Source organism: Penicillium riverlandense, assembly GCF_028828495.1.
Source record: "Penicillium riverlandense strain IBT 135883 chromosome Unknown utg000008l_segment0_segment0, whole genome shotgun sequence".
Classification (NCBI taxonomy): Eukaryota; Fungi; Ascomycota; class Eurotiomycetes; order Eurotiales; family Aspergillaceae; genus Penicillium; species Penicillium riverlandense.
This window is the reverse complement of record NW_026643199.1, coordinates 1,523,002-1,543,463: the sequence shown is the minus strand read 5'-3', so window position 1 is coordinate 1,543,463 and position 20,462 is coordinate 1,523,002. Positions and strand designations below refer to the sequence as shown.

General features: G+C 51.7%; 11 protein-coding genes across 11 annotated transcripts; 7 read left to right on the top strand and 4 right to left on the bottom strand.

The window, feature by feature from the left end:
* Nucleotides 1–615: 615 nt before the first annotated feature.
* Nucleotides 616–2,753, top strand: N7474_009624 (uncharacterized protein; the record flags this gene model as incomplete). Its single annotated transcript, XM_057201034.1, has 10 exons — nt 616–727; nt 782–911; nt 965–1,173; nt 1,227–1,319; nt 1,376–1,506; nt 1,553–1,688; nt 1,738–1,922; nt 1,969–2,125; nt 2,175–2,386; nt 2,442–2,753. 10 exons carry the CDS (start codon nt 616–618, stop codon nt 2,751–2,753), a joined length of 1,677 nt encoding a protein of 558 aa, XP_057049021.1.
* A 226-nt stretch (nt 2,754–2,979) lies between these two features.
* On the bottom strand, nt 2,980–5,250 carry N7474_009623 (uncharacterized protein; the record flags this gene model as incomplete). Its single annotated transcript, XM_057201033.1, has 5 exons — nt 2,980–3,136; nt 3,190–3,548; nt 3,598–4,242; nt 4,293–4,398; nt 4,451–5,250. 5 exons carry the CDS (start codon nt 5,248–5,250, stop codon nt 2,980–2,982), a joined length of 2,067 nt encoding a protein of 688 aa, XP_057049020.1.
* Nucleotides 5,251–5,702: 452 nt separating this feature from the next.
* On the bottom strand, nt 5,703–7,232 carry N7474_009622 (transcriptional regulator sdnM; the record flags this gene model as incomplete). The annotated part of the gene is made up of 2 exons (XM_057201032.1): nt 5,703–6,983; nt 7,041–7,232. 2 exons carry the CDS (start codon nt 7,230–7,232, stop codon nt 5,703–5,705), a joined length of 1,473 nt encoding a protein of 490 aa, XP_057049019.1.
* A 466-nt stretch (nt 7,233–7,698) lies between these two features.
* N7474_009621 (uncharacterized protein) lies at nt 7,699–9,684 on the top strand (the record flags this gene model as incomplete). The annotated part of the gene is made up of 6 exons (XM_057201031.1): nt 7,699–8,068; nt 8,136–8,905; nt 8,958–9,052; nt 9,106–9,227; nt 9,275–9,423; nt 9,478–9,684. 6 exons carry the CDS (start codon nt 7,699–7,701, stop codon nt 9,682–9,684), a joined length of 1,713 nt encoding a protein of 570 aa, XP_057049018.1.
* Nucleotides 9,685–10,587: 903 nt separating this feature from the next.
* Nucleotides 10,588–11,823, top strand: N7474_009620 (tryptophan synthase subunit beta; the record flags this gene model as incomplete). Its single annotated transcript, XM_057201030.1, has 1 exon — nt 10,588–11,823. One exon carries the CDS (start codon nt 10,588–10,590, stop codon nt 11,821–11,823), a length of 1,236 nt encoding a protein of 411 aa, XP_057049017.1.
* Nucleotides 11,824–12,326: 503 nt separating this feature from the next.
* Nucleotides 12,327–13,169, top strand: N7474_009619 (enoyl-CoA hydratase/isomerase family protein; the record flags this gene model as incomplete). Its single annotated transcript, XM_057201029.1, has 3 exons — nt 12,327–12,536; nt 12,593–12,652; nt 12,705–13,169. The coding sequence occupies 3 exons, from the start codon at nt 12,327–12,329 to the stop codon at nt 13,167–13,169; spliced, it is 735 nt and encodes a 244-aa protein (XP_057049016.1).
* Nucleotides 13,170–13,258: 89 nt separating this feature from the next.
* N7474_009618 (hydroxyisourate hydrolase) lies at nt 13,259–13,777 on the bottom strand (the record flags this gene model as incomplete). Its single annotated transcript, XM_057201028.1, has 1 exon — nt 13,259–13,777. The coding sequence occupies one exon, from the start codon at nt 13,775–13,777 to the stop codon at nt 13,259–13,261; it is 519 nt and encodes a 172-aa protein (XP_057049015.1).
* A 354-nt stretch (nt 13,778–14,131) lies between these two features.
* N7474_009617 (ArsA family ATPase) lies at nt 14,132–15,279 on the top strand (the record flags this gene model as incomplete). The annotated part of the gene is made up of 3 exons (XM_057201027.1): nt 14,132–14,524; nt 14,585–15,174; nt 15,237–15,279. 3 exons carry the CDS (start codon nt 14,132–14,134, stop codon nt 15,277–15,279), a joined length of 1,026 nt encoding a protein of 341 aa, XP_057049014.1.
* Nucleotides 15,280–16,325: 1,046 nt separating this feature from the next.
* On the top strand, nt 16,326–16,870 carry N7474_009616 (uncharacterized protein; the record flags this gene model as incomplete). The annotated part of the gene is made up of 3 exons (XM_057201026.1): nt 16,326–16,445; nt 16,519–16,560; nt 16,601–16,870. The coding sequence occupies 3 exons, from the start codon at nt 16,326–16,328 to the stop codon at nt 16,868–16,870; spliced, it is 432 nt and encodes a 143-aa protein (XP_057049013.1).
* Nucleotides 16,871–17,750: 880 nt separating this feature from the next.
* N7474_009615 (eukaryotic translation initiation factor 3 subunit E) lies at nt 17,751–19,222 on the bottom strand (the record flags this gene model as incomplete). The annotated part of the gene is made up of 3 exons (XM_057201025.1): nt 17,751–17,769; nt 17,828–18,022; nt 18,078–19,222. 3 exons carry the CDS (start codon nt 19,220–19,222, stop codon nt 17,751–17,753), a joined length of 1,359 nt encoding a protein of 452 aa, XP_057049012.1.
* Nucleotides 19,223–19,453: 231 nt separating this feature from the next.
* N7474_009614 (mitochondrial 54S ribosomal protein mL49) lies at nt 19,454–20,213 on the top strand (the record flags this gene model as incomplete). Its single annotated transcript, XM_057201024.1, has 3 exons — nt 19,454–19,541; nt 19,690–20,108; nt 20,163–20,213. The coding sequence occupies 3 exons, from the start codon at nt 19,454–19,456 to the stop codon at nt 20,211–20,213; spliced, it is 558 nt and encodes a 185-aa protein (XP_057049011.1).
* Nucleotides 20,214–20,462: the final 249 nt, after the last annotated feature.

Genomic DNA, 20,462 nt, shown 5'->3' with positions numbered 1-20,462 from the left:
CCGTCACTAACCACAGTGTCCGGCTCTTTGCGGACGGACTAAGAGGGTCCAAATCCCTCAAAGGATGCAGGGCTCGCTCTTTAACCCGACTCGTCAAATTTAGTAGATAGTGCAAAGCGGGGGAAAGCATGGGGATAGCGACTACTGGCTTGGCCATCCAGTCGTAATCGCCGCTCACCGGCGATTCTGCTGCAGTTTAGCCCGGAGGATGGAAAGAAACGCTCAGCATTCGTCAACATTCATCTTACCCCCTATTGATCCCACATTTGCCTCTTGCTGCATCGCGTGTATGCATATTCCATTATGCTTTTCAACTTCATTTCTCATGGAGAAGTACTGAGAAAGATGGTGTTTACGTTAGTGAATATAGTGTCCGTAGGGCGTTCTTCAACCGGCATCTCAAATTTAGTACATAGTACAATTGCGGGGAAAACATGGGGATATCCACTCCTGGCTTGGCCATTCAGTTGTAATCGCCGGTGAGCGGTGATTCTGCCATAACTATAGCTAGTCCCAGAAAGTGGATAAATGCTCAGCAGTCCTCGACATTCATCTTATCTCCTTGTCATCTCACGTTCGCGCCTCTTGCTGCATTGCGTGTGTGCATTTTCCATTATGCTTTTCAACTTCACTGCTCGTCGGGAGGCTATTGAAAACGATGGTGTCTATGTTGGTGGATATGGTATCCGCAGGGCATTTAAGGCTGTCAAGCATGATGGCGTATACGGTAAGCCAGACTTCCGTCTGATGGAAACCGATTTATTGACTTTTCTGTTGCCAGACACTAGCGAAGACAGGATCGAAGCAATGAATGCAGTCGAGCAGGACTGGGAGGCCAAAGAGGAGCGAGCTCTGGTTCGGAAACTGGACTTTCGTGTTTTACTCCCTTGCTGCCTGGTGTATTTCATGGCGTGAGCTCTTCTCGTACACGGCATAATTGTTCAATTTGGCTGAATGTATTCAGATATCTCGATCGAGCCAACCTGGGAAATGTCAAAGTGCTTCAGGTTGGGACGTCCAGCTCGCTTGTTTCGGCCCTTCACCTTGAAGGTACCCAGTTCAACTGGGCAGTCTCAATTTCATACTTTGCTGTGACAGCGCTGCTTTTGCCGTCTACTATCGTTCTCAAGAAATATTCCGCGAAAAGATACTTTCCATGCGCCATGATTCTCTGTACGGTTAAACCCTTTCTTCATTTGACGATATCGATATTAACCATGGTTTAGGGGGCACCGTTGTCATGGCCATGGCTGGAATAAAGAACGGGGCTGGACTTCTGGCAGCTCGATTTTGCCTTGGTATCCCCGAGTCTGGAATTGGTAAGGCAATATCAATCCAAGAACATGCTATCCTCTGCTATGCTAATTACCACCAGTTCCCTGCTGTGTCATGTACTTCAGCTTCTGGTATCGGCCACGAGAACGAGCGCTCAGGCTCGCGTTTTTCCATGTGTCAAACTCAATTGCCGGGGCCGTCTCTGGGTTTCTGGCAGCGGGGCTGGATCATGTATGTATAGCCCGCTTGTATGATTCATATGCTAATTCGAAGACAGCTTGATGGCAAAGGCGGTCTTATGTCCTGGCAATGGGTGTTCATCATAGAAGGCGCCATTCCCTTAGTAATGGCGCCTGTGATTTACTTTTTGCTCCTTACTTTCCCCGAAGACTCTACTGCACTCTCTGATCGAGGTAAGTCTCAGCGACTGGGTCTTTGTTAGAGATACTTACAACATTCTAGAGCGGTATATTGCAATCAACCGCTTCGGTCGTGGTGCAACTCGGTCTACGGATATAACCTGGGATACAGCAGCATTTATTCGCATCATGACGCGGCCGTCTACATACTGTTTCTTCATTACTTATATCTGCTTAACTACTGTTGCCGTGTCCCAGGCAACGTTTTTGCCCTCTATTTTCCATTATGTGAGTTCCACCGTCGACATGGAAATACATTCTGACCTCCAAATAGTTCTTGAAATTCGGGGCTTCCAAGTCCAATATCTATACTGCTGCTCTGAACCTGGCTATTATAGCACCATACCTAGTGGTTCCATGGCATAGTGACAAGGTCCGGGAACGCATCTGGCATTATCTCTTCTGCATGCTTTCCAGCATACCCTGTTATGGTCTGTTCCATCAACTCATAAGCTGCTCCCTTACTGACACACCGGGCAGGGGTCTGGCTTTACTTCTCTTACCACTCAGATGATACCTCTATCGCACCGATTAGCCTGTATGGAGTTGCTCTCCTCGGCATGATGGTGGTAGTTGCCCAGCCTGTCATCTTAAGCTACCGCTCTGCCACTTTATACGGTGCAGCAGAACAATCAGTCGGCACTTCAGCTGCTGTTGCAAGCTTGTCGATAGCCAGTATCATCGCACCTCAGGTAAGATCTTACGTCCTTGGTGTCGACGTCTTATGGCTAACTCAATGTTTCTCAGATGTTCCCAGACACGGATGCTCCACTCTTCCACAGCGGCTTTATAGGATGTGTGACCCTGCAAGTCATTTGTGTTATCTCCTGTTTATGCATTCCGATTCTTCTCCTTCTAGAGGCCGAGCACCGCAAAAGAAAAACAGGGCATGCGATGCCACTGCGCGCTATCTTGGATGCGGAGAATTCGCAAGTCTCAGAGGCGGCGTTGGCCCGGTTGCATGCAATCCAGGAACAGGAGGCTAAAGACCTCGAGGATATGAAGATTGGAGCTTCTGGGGGAAATGTGCAGCATGTGGAGGATGTTGAGAATCGTTGAACAAATGGGATGGCGTAAATTATGTCGTCAAGAGGATGATGGACGAGTCCCAGGGGCAGATACGGCTAGATGAGATGTGATGGAGATGACTAGGGTTAATTTGACCATTTTATTATAGTTGTTTCTCTTCCCTTCTAAATCACAGCGAATCTCGCAAAGCCCCATGCTTTCATACATACAAAACTAGAAAGATTATAAACAGATACGAGAAGATTCCATCACTTAGTTATAGCTTCGAGAGAATTGCTCCACCATCTCCAGATCCTTTAATAATCTCATCAGTACGGTAATCAGGATTGAAGGTGACCTTGTTGAGCGGATTCAACCGATGGGCTCGGTTGAAAAGGTCCTCATAAACCCTGCCATCAGATCGTCCCAGAGCACTAGAGACACAGAAGTCAGAAAATATTTCAACCACAAAATGAGGGTAACTAACCTATCCAGAAGATAGTCCGGAATAGACCAAGAATCCACCAGACGAACAGCATGCGGCCGAATCTCCTGCATCAGCTGTAGAATACGGTCTGGCAACTCATCAAGATCCTCCTCGCGAACCGCTCCGCAGCGAGAGAACTGTCGGCTGGACTTGTTAATTGTGTGCAAGGCGAAAAGTCGGAAGTTGAGCCACAGCAGATTCTTAGTTTCCTGCGGTAGTGTGATATCGCCGTTGAGGCCATCGAAGAAGTTGTAGACGAGAATTAGCTCCGATTGGGCGTGACTGAGCTCGTGCATTTGGATTAGCAGGGAATTCCAGCTTCTCTTCTTGACTCGGTATGCGGTATATGCATCAAAAGTCTAGTGATTCTTAGCTTTGACCAAAAACGGGAGAAACGAAATATCCTACCAGAGATGCTGCACGGTGCTCAAATGCTGAAACAAGCTGGCTGTCATCTTGATAGATGCGGAAGTTCTTCTTTCCCGCAGAACGCGTCTGGTAAAAAGCGTTTAAAGCCACTTCGGTCCGGTTGGATGGCGAGAAGCCCTGCGAAGTGGTAGCGACCAGCTCCGCCTTTTTGACCAGATACCGCGCCATTTGTTGAGTAATCATCCAGTTGTCGCCCTCCACTGTGGGCTTGGACAAGTAATCAGCATTTAGCTGAATGAGGCCGCTACCACCACCGAATCCATGGCCACCCATCGCACGACGGCAAATCTCAATACCTGCCGCTGCAAGGTCACTGGACAAGCACTTCAAACCAGAAGATAAACTGTGCAAATCAATAAGCGAAGACAAATCGCCCGCATCTACGCTACTTCTTGTCGCGTCGTAGATTTGGCCCATCCGTTCGCCGGTGTAGTGTAGCGCGTAGGTGGTAGCCAAGAGAGGAAGCAGGCGGATCTGGACAGTGGGATAGTCCAACACCGCATTCTCAAGGGGTTGAGGGTTTTCTTTGTCTCGGAATTGTCGGCGGACGGAACAGTACCGAATGGCAATTGTTACGGCGCGAGCTAGGACTAGACGTGCTGCCATGACGATTCGCTTGCGAGCCTGGGGCAATTGTCAGTCATGGACTTTCTTAATGAGGAACCATCCCTTACGTGGGTCATAGAGCCATAGACTACCGCTGGGTTCTCTGGCTTGTGATATTTTCCAGTTTCGGGATCTACCCAGCTGTACCGGGCGAGCATTGCACTGTGCGGAATCCTGATTTCAATTAGCACGCATGTTCTTTGAGTATTGTGGAAAGTATACTCACCTGAAGTTGTTGAACAACATGTACGCATTGTCCATGGAAGAGTAGCCGTATTTCGGACCAATATCACCAATCACAAGTCCAGGAAGAGGCTTGTGCGTCTCGGCATCTCGAACCCTAGAGACGAAAAGGTGATGTCCATAGTTCTTGTACACAGACTTGCCACTCGAGTCCTTCTCTGGAAGCAGCAGCTGCGCAGCAACAACAGAATGAGTGGCAGTACGTCCCAGGGTGCCATTCCACCACTTGCTAGCTGTCAAAGTAGGTGAATGCAAGACAAACTCCTTGGTCTCTGGCTCCCAACGCGCCGTCAGTTCAATGCCTCGAACGTTGCTTCCATGACCCAGCTCTGTCTGCGCATATGCACCGATGATAGTCCAGGAAGCATGGAGATCCATCCAATACTTCTTCTGCTCCGGGCTCGTTTGCTCGAGCAGTGTCTGCCGAAACATTGAAACATGGAGTTGATAAGGAGAGACGTCATCCAATAAATGCTTTGCCATCTCGTGGTCCTCATCATCCCAGTTATACTTGTCTGCCATCTGCCGAAGGCGCTTAGCGCGGGCGAGGCCTAGCTTGTACCGTTCAGGGTGGCCGAAGTTTCCTTGCTGCTCCTTGGAAAAGAGGCGATCTTGTTGCAGCAGACTCAAAATGCGAGTCTGGCGCTCAAGAAACTCCTTTCCCAACAAATGCTGAGCCAGGGCGTTGACGTCCACATTGGAGCGCTTTCGTTCCGCCTGGATGGTGGTGGCCCCGTCGGGGGCAGCAGGCTTGAGGTCATTGACCCAAGAATCGTCAGACATGCTGGAAGAGAAGAGAGAACCCAAAAGATGAACCAACTTTTCGTCCGTTCTGGCTTGACAAACGTGTTGGCGCATCGACTTTTCTACTCGAGCTGCAGTTCCCTGCTGGGCCAGCCAACTATAGCGCAAACGCCGAAATCGCCGACAGTTCCTCGGATACACCTCGGGATTCGCGGACTTCCACATCTGAGCGGAATAGAAGCGGGGTACACATAACGCATGAAATGAGACGATGCCAGGGATTCGAGTAGCTTAACGGACTAATTGATATGGTTACGTGCTTTACCTGCGAGAGGCCTGTATAGGAAGGTTGACTTTTCTTTTCCGAAAAAGGGTTGTAGTTGTAAAAAAAAAAAAAAAAAAAAAAAAATTCTATCAGATGCTATGGCTATACGCCGATTATGTCTTCTGTGCAAGTCCTGTCTATCCTAAATCTTAGACCGACATATTCTTCACATACTCGTCAGCTCTTCCTCAATCTTGGTCCATGTCCGTGGCAGCAGGTTCCCCATCAGCCAGTAGTTGTCACTGTAGTCCTTGCCCAACATATAGAAAGCGTTCGCCACTCCCGTAGGCTGATTAACTGCCCTGTTGTAGTAACACACCATTGTCCCCGGAGGATTAGCCCTCGACTCCGTCTTTTCTCCCTGACGCAAAACCGCCGCGCCAAAGTTGGCAGCCTTGATGAGCTCGGCCTTGGTCAAGTTATTGAACAGCACCGGCAGAGAGTCCGACTCCCCAAAGAAGAGCCTCGGGCTTTTACCGGCGTCGATATCCTGGCGCAGGGCCCGCAGGAAGCTAAGCGTTTGCTGCTCGGTAGCCTGCTCGGCGAGATGGCGTCGGTGAGCCAGAGCGATTGATCCAACAGAAGCCCTCGCTTGTTGAGATGACAGGAACGCGTACGCTACTAGTGTCATATTCTGGATGTATACGCCTTCTGTCTTCTTCAGCAGCGGAATCCGAAAGCGAGTGTTGAGGAGACTTCCGACGGTTACTGGCCGGGGCTTCGGCTCCGATAATGATACCACTCGAGTAACCCACGCTGTTAGTATATCACCCTCGCTGACGAAAACTTTCTCTTCAAAGGCTCCTCGTGTGATGCTTTCAGCAGCAGCTTCATTGAGAGACTGGTTTTGCAACCGGGCAAAGGCATTTTTGGGGACGTAAATCATGCGTAGTTCTGGGGCAGGGTTTCGGACTTTGTCCCATATAAATCGAGATATGAGCTTCATCACGCCTAGATACCCGAGACGCTTTGACTCGAGTATGAGCTCTTCCTGGACAGCAGCACGTGTGGCACTTTGCTTTTCTGTCGCCTCCATCAAGGCATCCTCTCGGGCGCCGAGCATCGGCGGAACTTGGTCTTCACGCCCGGCCAGCACGAGCGACCACGCGCGCAGTAGGGCTTGCTGGCCCATGGCGTCCATCAAAGTGTGAGGCCATGCTAGTGCGACGAGCGTCGCGTTATGAAATGAAGTAATGTGTAGCGATAGCTGAGGCGCATCCTGACGGATACTGTCCTTAATTGTCTTGGGAAAGTCTGGTCGCGCTGCGAATTGCCGGAACTCGGCATCAACGGGCTGAATGGACGGACTCCCAGTTGGTTTGGGGAAACGTTGGGCAACCGGGTGATCCTCGATGCTCATCTCAAACAGATGGTCGTGAGAAAAGGCCACTGCCGGTCGCTCAGCTGTGAAATGTCTCGGGACATGAATCTCAAGCTTCCCGTTTTCCTATATAGTGTCAGTCTGCTGCTCTGTTCCGGCGCAGCCGCCTCTTCTCGCTCATACCTTGAACTTTAGCCTACCACCTAGCTTCCTCCAGTCCCCAATCTCTAGTAGTCTCGATAGAGCCCCCTTTAGTTTTTGCGCGTCGAGGACATCGTTGAAGCACATTATCCAAGACAGGAAGATGTGATTCATTTGGATATCGTCTAGCGCGTGCAAAGGGTAGACGTCATGCTCTGGATTATTACACGTCATGTTTGGTCGACTCTTTATAGCTGATGTTTTTGATCGAGATATCTTACCCTCGAACCCTCCACTGCACCACCAACCTTAAGTGCGTCTAACCCGGTTTGGTTTAGCTTTAAAGTCATGTGGCTCTTAGCATGTAGTACCTTACACACCTAACACTCTTCCTTCCAACTCGCTCTCTCTCACAAGTGAGTGATCGATTATTACCTCCTCCTTGATTCGCACGTATAGATAGCCTCCTATATTGAGTTGGCCCGTGCATTGATTGGCTCCCAATTGATTTGGCTTCCCCGCTTCCTCGGCGTTTGTCCCGGCGATTTTAAAAATCGCCGGGACAACATCGTCTGCTTTGCTCTGAGGGGTATGAAATTTGACTGGCCTGATTTATTTTAAGCGGAGGCGAGGTGGGATAAATGAATAAAACTAGTCAACACAGACTGAGTTTGGGCGCAAAAGACAAAAAGTACAAGTCATGCAATCGATCATGCCTCCTCAGAGGGATGCTCAACACAGTCACCATGACTACTCAAAATTGCCTCAGCATGTTGGAGATACCATTCTACCCAATTTTTCCATATTCAATCGTCTTCTTTTCTTTGCTGGCAATCGCGATAATCTCGTGGTCAACGACGTCACGAATGGCCTGAAAGCAACGCATCGACAGCTCCTCTCTGATGTATTGCACCTCCGTAATGCACTCCAGGCGCGTTTGGATCCCGATACTAGACGCCGTCTTTTGCAAGGCGATGAAGTTGCTATAAACCTACTTGCATCGGGAAGCTATGAATTCGCGACTGCGTTCCTCGCATTGCTTGCCTTGGGCGCGGTAATCGTGCCGATTTGTGAGTGCTTGCTTCATGACTTTCTTCTCAACGATAGAGCCTCTAACTAGATCCTTTTATTTTTCAGCTGTCAATGTACCTCTTGAGGAAGCAATGTACTTCGCCAAAACCTCTCGATCAGTCGCTATCGTTTGCTCGACGAAATGCGCAAAGCTGGGCAATGAGCTTGCCAGCGCTATGAATGCATCAAGGATGCCCGGGTTTATCTCTATGGAGATCCGTCCGCATATTTGCAAGCCCCAGATACCTGTCGCTCAGATGGCTATCTCGTCAGACCACTTCCTTGACTACCTCGGAGCGGGACTGGTGATCTTTACCTCGGGGACAAGCGGTCCGCCGAAGGGTGCCATCAAACGGCGCTCATTCCTTGACATGAATGCCTCAGCAATCGCACAATGGTACCATCTCCAGGAAACGGACGTGGTCCTACACACTTTGCCTGTGCACCATGCCACGGGAATTGGCATTAGCTTCATGCCCTTTCTCCTCGCTGGCTCAGGAATCGAGTTCCAGTCATCTGGGTTTGACCCAGCTCAGATCTGGGAGCGCTGGCGACAGGGCGGTCTCACCATCTTCTCTGGTGTTCCTACCATGTACATGCGCATGATGAGATACTTCGACGAGAACATCTCCAAGCGGTCTCCCGCGGAAATCCAGTCTTATATGGATGCGGCCAGGTCGTTCCGGATAATGATGTCGGGTAGTGCGGCGCTGCCTTTCTCGCTACAGACTAAGTGGATCAAGTTGCTGGATGGCAAGCGGATTCTGGAGAGGTATGGGGCTACGGAGTTTAGCAGTGTGTTCAGTGTCAAGCCTGGTGATTCGAAGAATCCAGATGTAACCCACCCTTCTTTTTCATTTGCGTCCCATTGCTGATTATGGTCGATAGGGCTCCGTGGGAAAGGTCTTCTTTGGTTTGCAGGTGAAGCTGTCTGGTGGAAACGAGGGAGAAGTGCTAGTGAAAAGCCCGCACATGTTCAGAGAGTACGAATAATTGCTCTCCTTGCTAAACAACATGAAATGCTGATCAGACTCAGGTACATGTACAACCCCACCGCTACCGCTGCCGCCTTTACCTCGGATGGTTTTTACAAGACTGGTGATATAGCCCGCCGTGAGGGAGACTACTACTTCATTCTTGGACGGGCATCAATAGACAGTAAGCCACACTACCACCATCCTTTGTTATCAAGCTAACGGTACTAGTCATCAAATCAGGTGGCTACAAGATCTCCGCTCTGGACATTGAGCGCGAGATCCTCGACCTCCCCTATATCGGCGAGGTCATGGTAGTCGGAGTTGAAGATGAAGAGTACGGACAGAAAGTTGCCGCTGCAATTACCCTGAGAGATGGCGTAAGTCTTTCGTGAACAATTCTTGGAGATAAACATAATAACATGACATGGCAGGTCTCATCTGTGTCTTTGGAAAAGCTGCGGGCGGATCTTCGCTCGCGCCTGGCCGGGTATAAATTGCCCACGATCCTACGTGTGGTGGATGAATTCCCCAAGAGTGCATCTGGAAAGGTTGTGAAGAGAATTTTGGGCAAGAAGTTCTTCTCGCAACTCGACGATCCGAGTATCCAGACCTGGCGGTCTCGACAGTCTAAGATTTAGGATAGCCAGAACTTGGACGAAGAAGTGACCGATGTATCGCAAGAGCGTTTGATAGAATATTTCTAGATTCTTTTTCCTACAGTACAGACGTTTACAGGAGAAGGGTGTCAACTAGTTGTATAGGATAGAAGGACTATCGATCAGGTAAGACACGAGAGCTTAACAAGGAGGATGAAACAGAGCTAATAGATCAGATTGCGAACCAAGACCCGTTCTTGGCGAGTAATTGGTCGGGTCGGGTCGGGTCGGGCCTCTGTGGGTCATTCTGAATAATTCATCGGATGATAACGTGTGCTTAATCGAGGGCTGTGATTAAGGGCGTCGCTGAGAAGTCGCGTCAGCGGAGGACTCAGCGTCTCATACCGAACCTTCTAGTCCACTGGCCGAGTCATATATTCTTGTTGCATAGGTACACGGGTGAGATAGTTGGCGAGTGGCAGCTCTCTATCGCGGCTTGGTTTGGGGTCGGACAACCAACCGTCGCAGGAACAAAAACCACACCTTCCGTTAGGGGGTAGATCCAGTCAGCTTCGTGCGCCCTTCGCTCGACCAGCGAGCCGCAAAGCTACAAATTCAAGAGCCCCGCCCACTGACCCAGGCTTTCGAAACTACTACCGAACAGATCTATCAACAATACTCTCAATCTTTCGAGTTCGCCAAGCTTTCTTAACGAATCTTGTAAGCATCCTTCCTCTGTTCGCATCCATTGATCACCACTTGCTCGCTGAGCCTTAAATGTAACGATCGATCTTGCACAAGGTGTTCGTTCTGATACCCCATCGTGATCGTCGACCCAGGCGGGATTTTCGTCATTCTATTGCACGGCCTGAAATCACAAGTCCTATTCAATACGTCGAGCTAAAATTACCGAAAGCTGCTTCTCGTCTGGGAGGATTGGACATGATGTCAGACAATCAACGTACTTATTTCCAAAGCTACCCCGACGCTAAAGGATATTTCGGTCGGTTTGGCGGCAACCACTACCCACTGGAGCTTCGGCCTGCGCTGGAAGAACTGGCCAGAAGCTATCAGGACCTTCATCAAACGTCAGAATTCCAGCACGCACTCAACCAGGCACGGGTCGGACTTCAAGGGCGACCGACCCCGATACACTACCTCGAGAATATTTCAAATCAGGTAGGGGGCGCTCAGATCTTCATTAAGCGAGAGGATTTGAATCATACCGGCGCGCACAAAATCAATCACTGTGTTGGATTCGCACTTCTCGCGAAGAAAATGGGTAAGAAGAAGCTGATTGCCGAGACTGGGGCTGGCCAGCACGGCGTCGCGCTAGCAGCTGCAGCTGCCTATTTTGGCCTTGAATGCGAAATTCACATGGGGGAGGTGGATATTGGTAAACAGAGTTCGAATGTCGGTCGCATGCAGCTGCTCGGCGCGAGCGTGATACCAGCAACTACTGGCCAGTCCGCCCTCAAGGATGCTAGTGATTCCGCATTCAACGCGTATGTAGAGCAGCATGCGCACGCGCTCTATGCGATCGGATCGGCTATCGGCCCACATCCCTTCCCAATGATTGTTCGAGACTTCCAAAGGGTAGTAGGTCAAGAAGCCCGCGAGCAATTCATTTCCATCACGAATGGAAGCTTGCCCGAACATGTGGTTGCCTGTGTCGCAGGTGGCTCCAATGCGATGGGTATGTTTTCTGGCTTCATTGATGATCCGGGGGTTGTTCTACACGCAGTGGAGCCTCTTGGCATATCTGATGAACTAGGCCAACACGCAGCGACGCTATCCTATGGAAGACTGGGAACATTGCACGGTGCACAATCGGTTGTGCTGCAGAAAGATGACGGTACGCCTGCTCGTGTCTCCTCTGTGGCATCGGGACTCGCCTACCCCGGCGTTGGCCCAGAGATTGCGATGCTCCATGAAACCGGACGGCTTTCCATCGCAGCAATTTCCGACGAGGAAGCCATCAATACGTTATTCCGCATGGCAAAATTCGAGGGAATTATCCCTGCATTGGAGAGTGCGCATGCTTTGGCGTTTGCAATCCGCCTGGCGTCGCAGCGCCCTTCATCCGAACGAATATTGGTCAATCTTTCGGGGCGCGGTGACAAAGATGTTGACTTCGTGCTTGAGAACTATGGGATAGGAGCCTCACCAGGCCTTTCATAAGCTACCGTTGAATCCAGGCCATCACTCGGAGAGATATTGCCATTTTGATATCGCCCAGATCGTTTCAGAAGTTTTCAAAATATGAATCTCAATTTCAAGTATCTCATTTCAAATTAATCCCTACTACTCGGAGTGTTTGGTCGTTTGGCGTATACCGGAATAACCATATCTGGTATGGAGCATCATGTGATCAGGGCTTGGAAGAGCATCTCATTATTTCCAACATGGAAGGTGATAACGGTCGCCACTGTTCTCGAATCCTTGGTATAGCCTCATTCAAGTGTCATGTGTACCCCGCTTCTATTCCGCTCAGATGTAGAATCCCGCGATCCCGAGGTCTAATATACCGGCGTTTTCTTCGGCGATTTTTTGCGGGAATCGGCAGCGGGGGTGTGGTGTACCCCGACGTGACAATGATAACTAAACTTATAGCTCGATCTTCAAGGTCTATTTCAGAGTTGAGATCAATTCATCCGTTTCCTGAATAACTCACAATTCTCATCATGGCGACAGGCACAAAGTTCCTCAAGGTCGAGCGCAATGGCGCCGTCTTTATTATCACATTACAGAAACCCCCAGAGAACCGTCTGACAATGAGCCTGTGTCAGTCTCTGATTAATACCTACCGCCGCATTGAGCAGACGCTCTCTGAAAAGCCTGAGCCCGAAGGCGTAGTGATCTTGCGCGGGCAGGATGCGAAATTCTTCACTACTGTACGTGGATAATCGGGGACACAATCGAGCAACTTGCTAACAGGCACACTATGTAGGGACTGGATCTAGACGAAAGAGATACCAATATCTTCGCTAGCACCGACGGTTTCTATCCGGTAGGTAAAGCGCCTCGTTCCAATGCCATCGCATTCTTATACGAAGCCATAGCTCGTCCGCACCATCCTCGACTTCCCCTTCCCAACAATCTGTCTGATTACGGGACACACCTTCGGCGGCGCTTGCCTGCTAACTCTAGCACACGACTACCGAATTATGAATTCCAAGCGCGGCTTCTGGTCCATGCCGCCGGTGAACCTGGGTCTTCATTTCAACGGAATGGGTGCATTGCTCCGAGCCAAGTTGCACCCCAAGGTCGCGAGGAAGGTCCTCTTGGAAGCCCACAAGTTCACTGGCAAAGAGGCGCTGGAGGCGGGGATTGTGGATGAGATTGCCGCGCCGGAGGACATGCTGGATCGGGCTCTTGCGCTAGCGGAGAAGGTGAAGGGGAAGTCTCGCATGGGAGTGTTTGCGCTGCTGCGGAGTGAGCTGTATGGGGATGCGCTGAAGCAGTTTCAGCAGATTAGCCATGTGCATAGTCGGGAGACGTCGCGGCAGCCGAAGGCGAAGATGTAGATATATAGAAAGCTGGTCTATAATATAGCTCTTGTTCGATTGGATTGATACTTTATATACAATCTCCAACAAACCCTTGCGCAGTCATCTCATGACCCCCGATACGTCGAGTAATTCCAAGGCCCCAGCAGCACTGGCACATGGTAATGGCGCCATCCCTCCTCGCCTTCGCGGCCACGGCCCTTGACGGTGAATTTGACCTCGACCTCGGGCCAGAAACTCTCCACCCCTTGAGCCTCATACCAGGGGCCGACCTCGAAGCGCACCGACCAGTTCGTCTTGGTATCAGCGGCTGGCAGCGACGCCAGCAGCGCGGGGACGGTCACGGAAGCTGCGCCGGCGGGGGTCCAGTTTGCGACGCGGCCGTCGGCATTCGTGGTTGCGTGGAAGGTAACCGGGCTGGATGCGGAGGCGGGCGAGGAGAGTAGGGTGAGTGTCACGGGCAGGTTGGCGGCCGGAGTGCCCGATAGCGTGTTGAGGCAGTGGCAGGTAATGGGGTCGCGCGCGGCCATTGTGGCGGTGGGTTGTTGGTGGTTGGATGACGGGGCGATTTGTTGCTGGTAGAGAGCGAGGCGGTGGGTGGTGCGACTGGCACTGTTGGCGTCCATTCGCAGAGAAGGAGAGTGTGGTTGTCAAGGAGGAAAAAGGTCGAGCAGGAGCATTTTCTACTCAATGCTGGGCAGCATCGGAGGACCCCGATGATGCGGAGGATGCCATGACTGGTGGGTCAGATCAAGCATAGAGTTACTTTGAACATAGTGTTGATCCTCAAAGGAAGAGGGCATCAGAAATAATCATCTTCATGATAGTCGTAGTCAAGAATGGTCAATGGGAGAGTTGCAAACTAGTAACCACGACCAAGTCAGTACTCGTTGCCAAGCTCAACTTTTCTGCGGGGCGGGAAGCCCTCATCTTCAGTCATCTTCAACACATCCCACATTCTTCCTTCACCTCATCCCGCCATGTCCTCCACCGCCGTCGTTCACGACGACCTCGATATGGAGCCTACGCTCCAGTCGATCCTCAACCAGAAAACACTGCGCTGGATCTTCGTCGGCGGCAAAGGTGGCGTCGGCAAGACCACCACCTCCTGCTCGCTGGCCATCCAGCTGGCCAAAGTGCGCAAGTCCGTGCTATTGATCTCGACCGATCCGGCCCACAATCTGAGTGATGCCTTTGGCCAGAAGTTCGGGAAGGAGGCGCGCCTCATCGATGGCTTCTCCAACCTCAGCGCAATGGAGATCGATCCCAACGGGAGTATCCAGGATCTGTTGGCCAGTGGCGGCGAGGGGCAGGGCGAGGATCCCATGGCTGGCCTGGGCATGGGGAATATGATGCAGGATCTGGCATTCAGCGTAAGTCTTTTGTTTTGGTTTGGGGTCTTTCACTGGCTAACCCGGAGAACGACCTGCTAGATCCCCGGTGTCGACGAAGCCATGTCCTTCGCCGAAGTCCTGAAACAAGTCAAATCTCTCTCCTACGAAGTCATCGTCTTCGACACCGCACCAACGGGCCACACCCTCCGCTTCCTGCAATTCCCAACCGTCCTCGAAAAAGCCCTGGCCAAGCTCTCGCAGCTCTCCTCGCAGTTCGGCCCGATGCTCAACTCGATCCTGGGCGCGCGCGGCGGGCTGCCCAACGGCCAGAACATGGACGACCTGCTACAGAAGATGGAGTCCCTGCGCGAGACGATCAGCGAGGTGAACTCGCAGTTCAAGGATGCGGACATGACCACCTTCGTGTGCGTGTGCATTGCCGAGTTCCTGTCGCTGTATGAGACGGAGCGCATGGTTCAAGAACTGACCAGCTACGGCATCGACACGCACTCCATTGTTGTGAACCAGCTGCTGTTCCCTAAGGCGGGCAGTGGTTGCGAACAGTGCAATGCGCGCCGCAAGATGCAGAAGAAGTACATTGAGCAGATTGAGGAGCTGTATGAGGATTTCAATGTCGTGCGCATGCCAATGTTGGTGGAGGAGGTTCGGGGCAAGGAGAAGTTGGAGAAGTGCGTTTTTCATTCCCCTCTGTCAAGCGCCATGTCCAGGCTAATTGATTTTCTACCTACAGGTTCAGCGATATGCTCGTGCAGCCTTACGTCCCTCCAGAGTAAGTATGAGTGCCATGTCAATGCGAGATACACTTCTTTCGTGAGACGAATTACGAGAAAACAAATGATAGAGTATAATACACCGCACATCTCTGCTGTAGATAGTCCGTAAATGTCCTCGTTCTTATGAACTACTCTTGCATAGCAAACTCTCCGTCTGGAAACAACCCATCTATCTGCCGGCCATGTGTTCAAACGAACCCATGCAGCTATCCGACGAGGCGCACTTGGACCCCGCGACAAAGACCAGCGGTCCCTGGTGCCACGACATCACCGCCATCACCGACTGCATGGCGACTCACTCGCTCAATCGATGATCTGAAAGAAAGAACCCCCAAAAAAAATGCGGTGAGGGGCGGAAACCCCCAGAGACGTCGCCTTCGTAGAGATCAATTTTTCGCCTCTGAATTGATTCGAGAGCATTGTCCCGCGCCGCAAGCCTCACTTTGAGGTCGGCAGACTACCCCAATTCTCTTAGTTGGCGGCCGAACCAAACGACGCCGCGCTCTTGCTACTACTACTCCTAGCGGAGTCACTATGCCGTGCCATGCCGTGCCAGTCTGGCCTGCCGAAAGGGTTGGATCTCGTTGTCTGATAGAGTGAGGCGGCCGGCCCAGCAAGCCCGCTCTGGCCGGTTCCGACAGGAATCCTTCTCGCCAGCTGGTTGCTTGCTTGTCAGGGGACTAGCTACTGATTTGTGACTGGGTAAATGAATTCTGCTACCTCGTTTGGGTGTTTCATGAGCATATGTCCCTCGGGATATTCAATTGGGGGGTTTCTCATTTGCTCCGTCTATTATGGTGTATCGAAAGCCTGGGTGGATGGTGGATCTTGACGTATGATGGTTCTTGTTTCTTTCCAAAGGATTGCAGATAGGAGATGGGAGGGGGACACTGCAGCTCCGAACTGAGGCTTATCCTATTGGTTTCGTCTCTTCCCTCCGACATCTCTTAGGCCGAGCTATTTATTGCCTGCGCATATCCCAGGTCTTACTTAGGGTTTCGAACAGCCAACCCCTTCCAAAATACCACCTTTTCTCGCATTGGGCAATGTCGTCGCACGTTCAGCAGTATTGGCTGCCGGGGTATGGCCTATCCCGACACATTGTCCTCGGACACATCCACTACTTCCTTGGCCCGTCTGCGTCAGTCAGGCCATATAGTTACCAGGTACTTTGCTTCAGAACACCCGCTGTGCGCCACGGTTAACCCGCTCTAACCAGATATCCTTTATTGAGTTAAGGGCCGCGAAGGGTATCTCATAGTCGGCATGCCGCTGACGCGGGTGTGTTTTTCGTTTTATTCTTCTATTTCTGAGAAGATAGCAAGGAAAAAAAGAACCGGGGAGGCTGATTGATATTGGCGAACAGGAACAAATTGACGACCTGGCGGCTATGTCTCGGGAGTATGAGAAACAGGAAGCTGTGCGCATGACCAACCATGGAAATAACATTTCTTCTTCTTCCACTGCCAGCAACAATGGTGGCGGTTCTTCGCATCGTCAGCAGGCAGAGCCCTATATCAATGAGATCGTCCCAGTGGACCCAGGCCGGACGCGCAGACGTACAGAATCCGATTCTCGGGGCAGCCGTTGAATCGCATTTTCTGACTGGCCCTGCACACTGGATCAGATCCATGGCAGCTGGTTGTCTATTGCATTTTCTCTGTTGCTTCATCCAGAACCGGACATGGAAGGCGATCCCTACTTGCAGGCCAGATTGCGTTTCCTTTTTCATGTCCCACACGTGCCGGAGGACCATGGGCCTTATATTTTTCCAGGAAGCCGGGATCTATCACTTCCCCATGGACAATGGCCAATCCACAAGAGGAATCTTCGAGGATGGACATAGGGTTGCAGGAAATAGATGCATTGCACACGAGTCGAGGACGATATCTTCTTACAAGCTGCTACACACTTGCGTGTGGACACAGTGTCGCACGTCAATCGCTCAATGCAGCTGATGGTTGCGAGGGCAGAACAGGATATCTAGTATGGAATACAAAAATGAACAGGCTTTATCCAAGACATCGTCTTCACTCATCATCTCTATAGACCATTCGTAACAGCATAGATCAGTCAAATCCAAACATGACCAGAGTCAACGATATAGTTGTCTCGCTCCCCCGTCTATTCTCGGCAAAAGCCCCTCGCGAAGGGATTGTATACGATCCCTTATCGGTGGTTCTCTCCTCCGTCCAACCCTCCAGGGTCAGAATGGCCACTTGGCGAATCAGCGAAAAGAATAAGTAAAGCGCGGAAGGAGAGACGGAGAACAATAAAGTGACTACATAAGAAATTCGAGAAAAAAGGGTGGACCACCGAAAAACGCCAGCCGGATGCCACTGCGAGGTGTCCCATCCCCTCAAAGAGCCGTGTCGTGACACACACGGGAAGATCACCGGGAAATGGGTGGGCAGAAACAGGGTTGAAAATAAACAGAAATGGAAATTTTTGGCATCATCTCATGCAGAATTTCATTTCGCAACAGCAGAACTATAGAGGAAGTTAGTGATTGAGATGCTTCAGAAGCAACCAGGAGGGCAATACATACCTCAGAACTTGTGTCCGGAAGAAAGCACCCTTCGTCTTCTCAATGACTTGCTGGTACACCGACTGGGGCGGGTGGTTCATGATCACTGTACCCTCCTTGTAGTCAATCTTGGCATCAACCCGGGTGTCGCGGATCAGGTTGACGATCCACTTCTCGCCCTCATCTTGGCTCAGGCCGAGACGGGTAGACAGGTCCCTAATACAACGTCAGTGCACAAGTCTCATGTTCAAAAGACCAGCCGCAAACTCACTTGATGTCAATCCGTTGGTGGATCTTGCAGTAGCTCTCCGAAATGAGATGCCGGGCAGCCTCGACGAAAGCATCGGCAGCCGACACAAGGAAGAAGTCGCTCCGCAGCACATCCTCAGCCTCGCCCAGCTTCTTCTGAGCTTCCTCAAAGTCAAAGTCGACATAGAGAGCCTTGACAAAGTCGGTGATCGGGTCGGTGTACTCGTAACCCTCCTGACGCACAATGCGAATCAGATCCTTCAATTGCTTCTGGTAGAGACCAGTGTTCTTGTGGGGGCGGCTGCGGTTGGTGATGACGGCGGCGGCGAGATACCGCAGGATCCATGGGCAGCTGGTCTGGATGGTGTTGATGTAGGCGGGGGAGAAGAAGAGGTCGGTGAGAACATCGCGGGCGGCGTCGTGGTTGAAGAAAGGGAAGAGAGACCAGTGGATGAGCCAGGAACGGTTGGTGAGCTGGGCGAGAGGGTTGTTGAACAGGCGCGTCTCGATCGAGTCCTTCACCTTCTGCACCTCCTCCATGGCCGCCTCCCAGCTGGTGGTCAGGATTTCCGAGGCCAGCTTACCCCAGGTGGCAGCGGCCACCTTGTCGTTGTCGGTCGACAGAACCCGGAATTGGTACAGCAGCTCTGCCGCGTTGCCGTAGCTGCCGCAGCTGTACTGGAAGCGGCCATAGTCGTAGAGGCTGTTGACCATCTCGTTGGTGACCCCGTGCTGCTCCTCCAGGAACCGCAAGTTGGCGGCCTTGTCGCTGCGCAGGTTGCCCACGACATCTTCATCCTGCAGCAGCTCTGTAATCTTCTCGCTCTGATCCTGGTAGTGTTGCAGCTTGGCCAGAACCTCCTCGCGCTTCTTGACGAACTCGTCGGGAATTGAGTCGGAATTGTTGATCTCCTGCCACAGATTGGCGACGTAGTCGGTCATGTTGGTGTGCTTGAGCAGCTCGTACTTGGCGCGGGTGATTTCCTTGTCCTCCTCGTCGGTGTCGGCGCTGAACTCGAGCAGCGGGAAGACCAAGTGACGGTCGAGGTACGGGATGAGGCGGGGCAGCAGGTCATACTGGTTGACGATATCCTCGGCGGTCTTGGGCTGGTGGGCCGCAGCACCGCTGAGCATGGTCTCAGCAGAAGGGGGAGCGTTGTCTGCCATGGTGTGTAGGGTTGGATGGGGGAGAGAGAGACTGAAAGGGTCGAACAATGAATTTGGCAAGTGGGAAAGAAAATGTGGGAAAGAGTAATCTGCGCTAGGCCCGATCGGGGTTAGTGGATCCTGGCAGGAAAATATGGCCGTGTCACTTGGACCTCGTTGCTCTTTCATCTTCTGTCCTTCGTCAAGCTTCTTTCTTCGCCCATCGTGTTGGTTGCTGTGGGAGACTTTCTCATGGCCTCCCTCCTCCCGTCCTCGGCTGCGCGTCAGTCGACGGCCCTGTCGCTGCATCTCAACCCGGCAGCCGTCTCCTTCCGCACATGTAGTTCCTTTTCCACATTATGCTCTCGGGCACGATTGTCTTCACGTAAGTTGCTGCCAGTTTCTTTGTCTAATGGGCGGGCTCTACTCGGTGCCTCGCTGTCGTCGACCTCGATTGAGATCAGCATTCAACTGAACGTGCCCTCCAGATTCCCAGCCTCAATTCTCACATCGCCCGACGAGCTCTCATCAACCCTCTCTTCCCATCCGCTCCACCCGCACATTCCTGACGCACCTCCGCCGCCAAGCGCAGGCACTGAAGGAACAGCCGGCCCCGGCCCCGACACCCACTGGCCCAGTGAAGCCGCCCAAGACATCGCAGCCGGCTCTGCAGCTTAATAATCTTCCCTACTTCGTCCGCCGCACTCCCTCCAACCAACTCCCCGTCTACCTTGTCACAAAAGCCGGCGGCACGAAGCAGCAGACCAAGATTCAAAAGACCGAGGGCGACATGGATGCTCTGCGCAAGGATTTGGCGTTGGCGCTCGGCGTTGAATCGCCCAACGGGCCGCCCCCCAAGAAGCCTGAGGTTGCAATTAACCGGTTGAATGGGCATATTCTTGTCAAGGTATGTTCCATTGTCTCGGAGATACAGGCATTGGATGCTAATTTGCTATGTTAGGGCTGGCGGAAGGCGGAGATCCTGAAGTTCCTTGAGGAACGAAACTTCTAAACGTTATCATCGCCAATTATACCACAAAAGTTCTTGGAGAAGCCGCTTGAGTGGTGGCAGGGGCAAAGTCTCGTCAAATGAAGAAAACGGGGGTGGGTACAGGCAGTTGAGCTGACCCATAAGCGGTCCGCATGGAAGGGTAATGTTTCTTTTCTCAATTCCCTCTTGCATCAGGCAGTGTATTTTCTTATCTCTCTATGGGTTTTCTTTCTGTCTTTCTGGTTGGTGTTCGTCGCACATGGTTTTTGC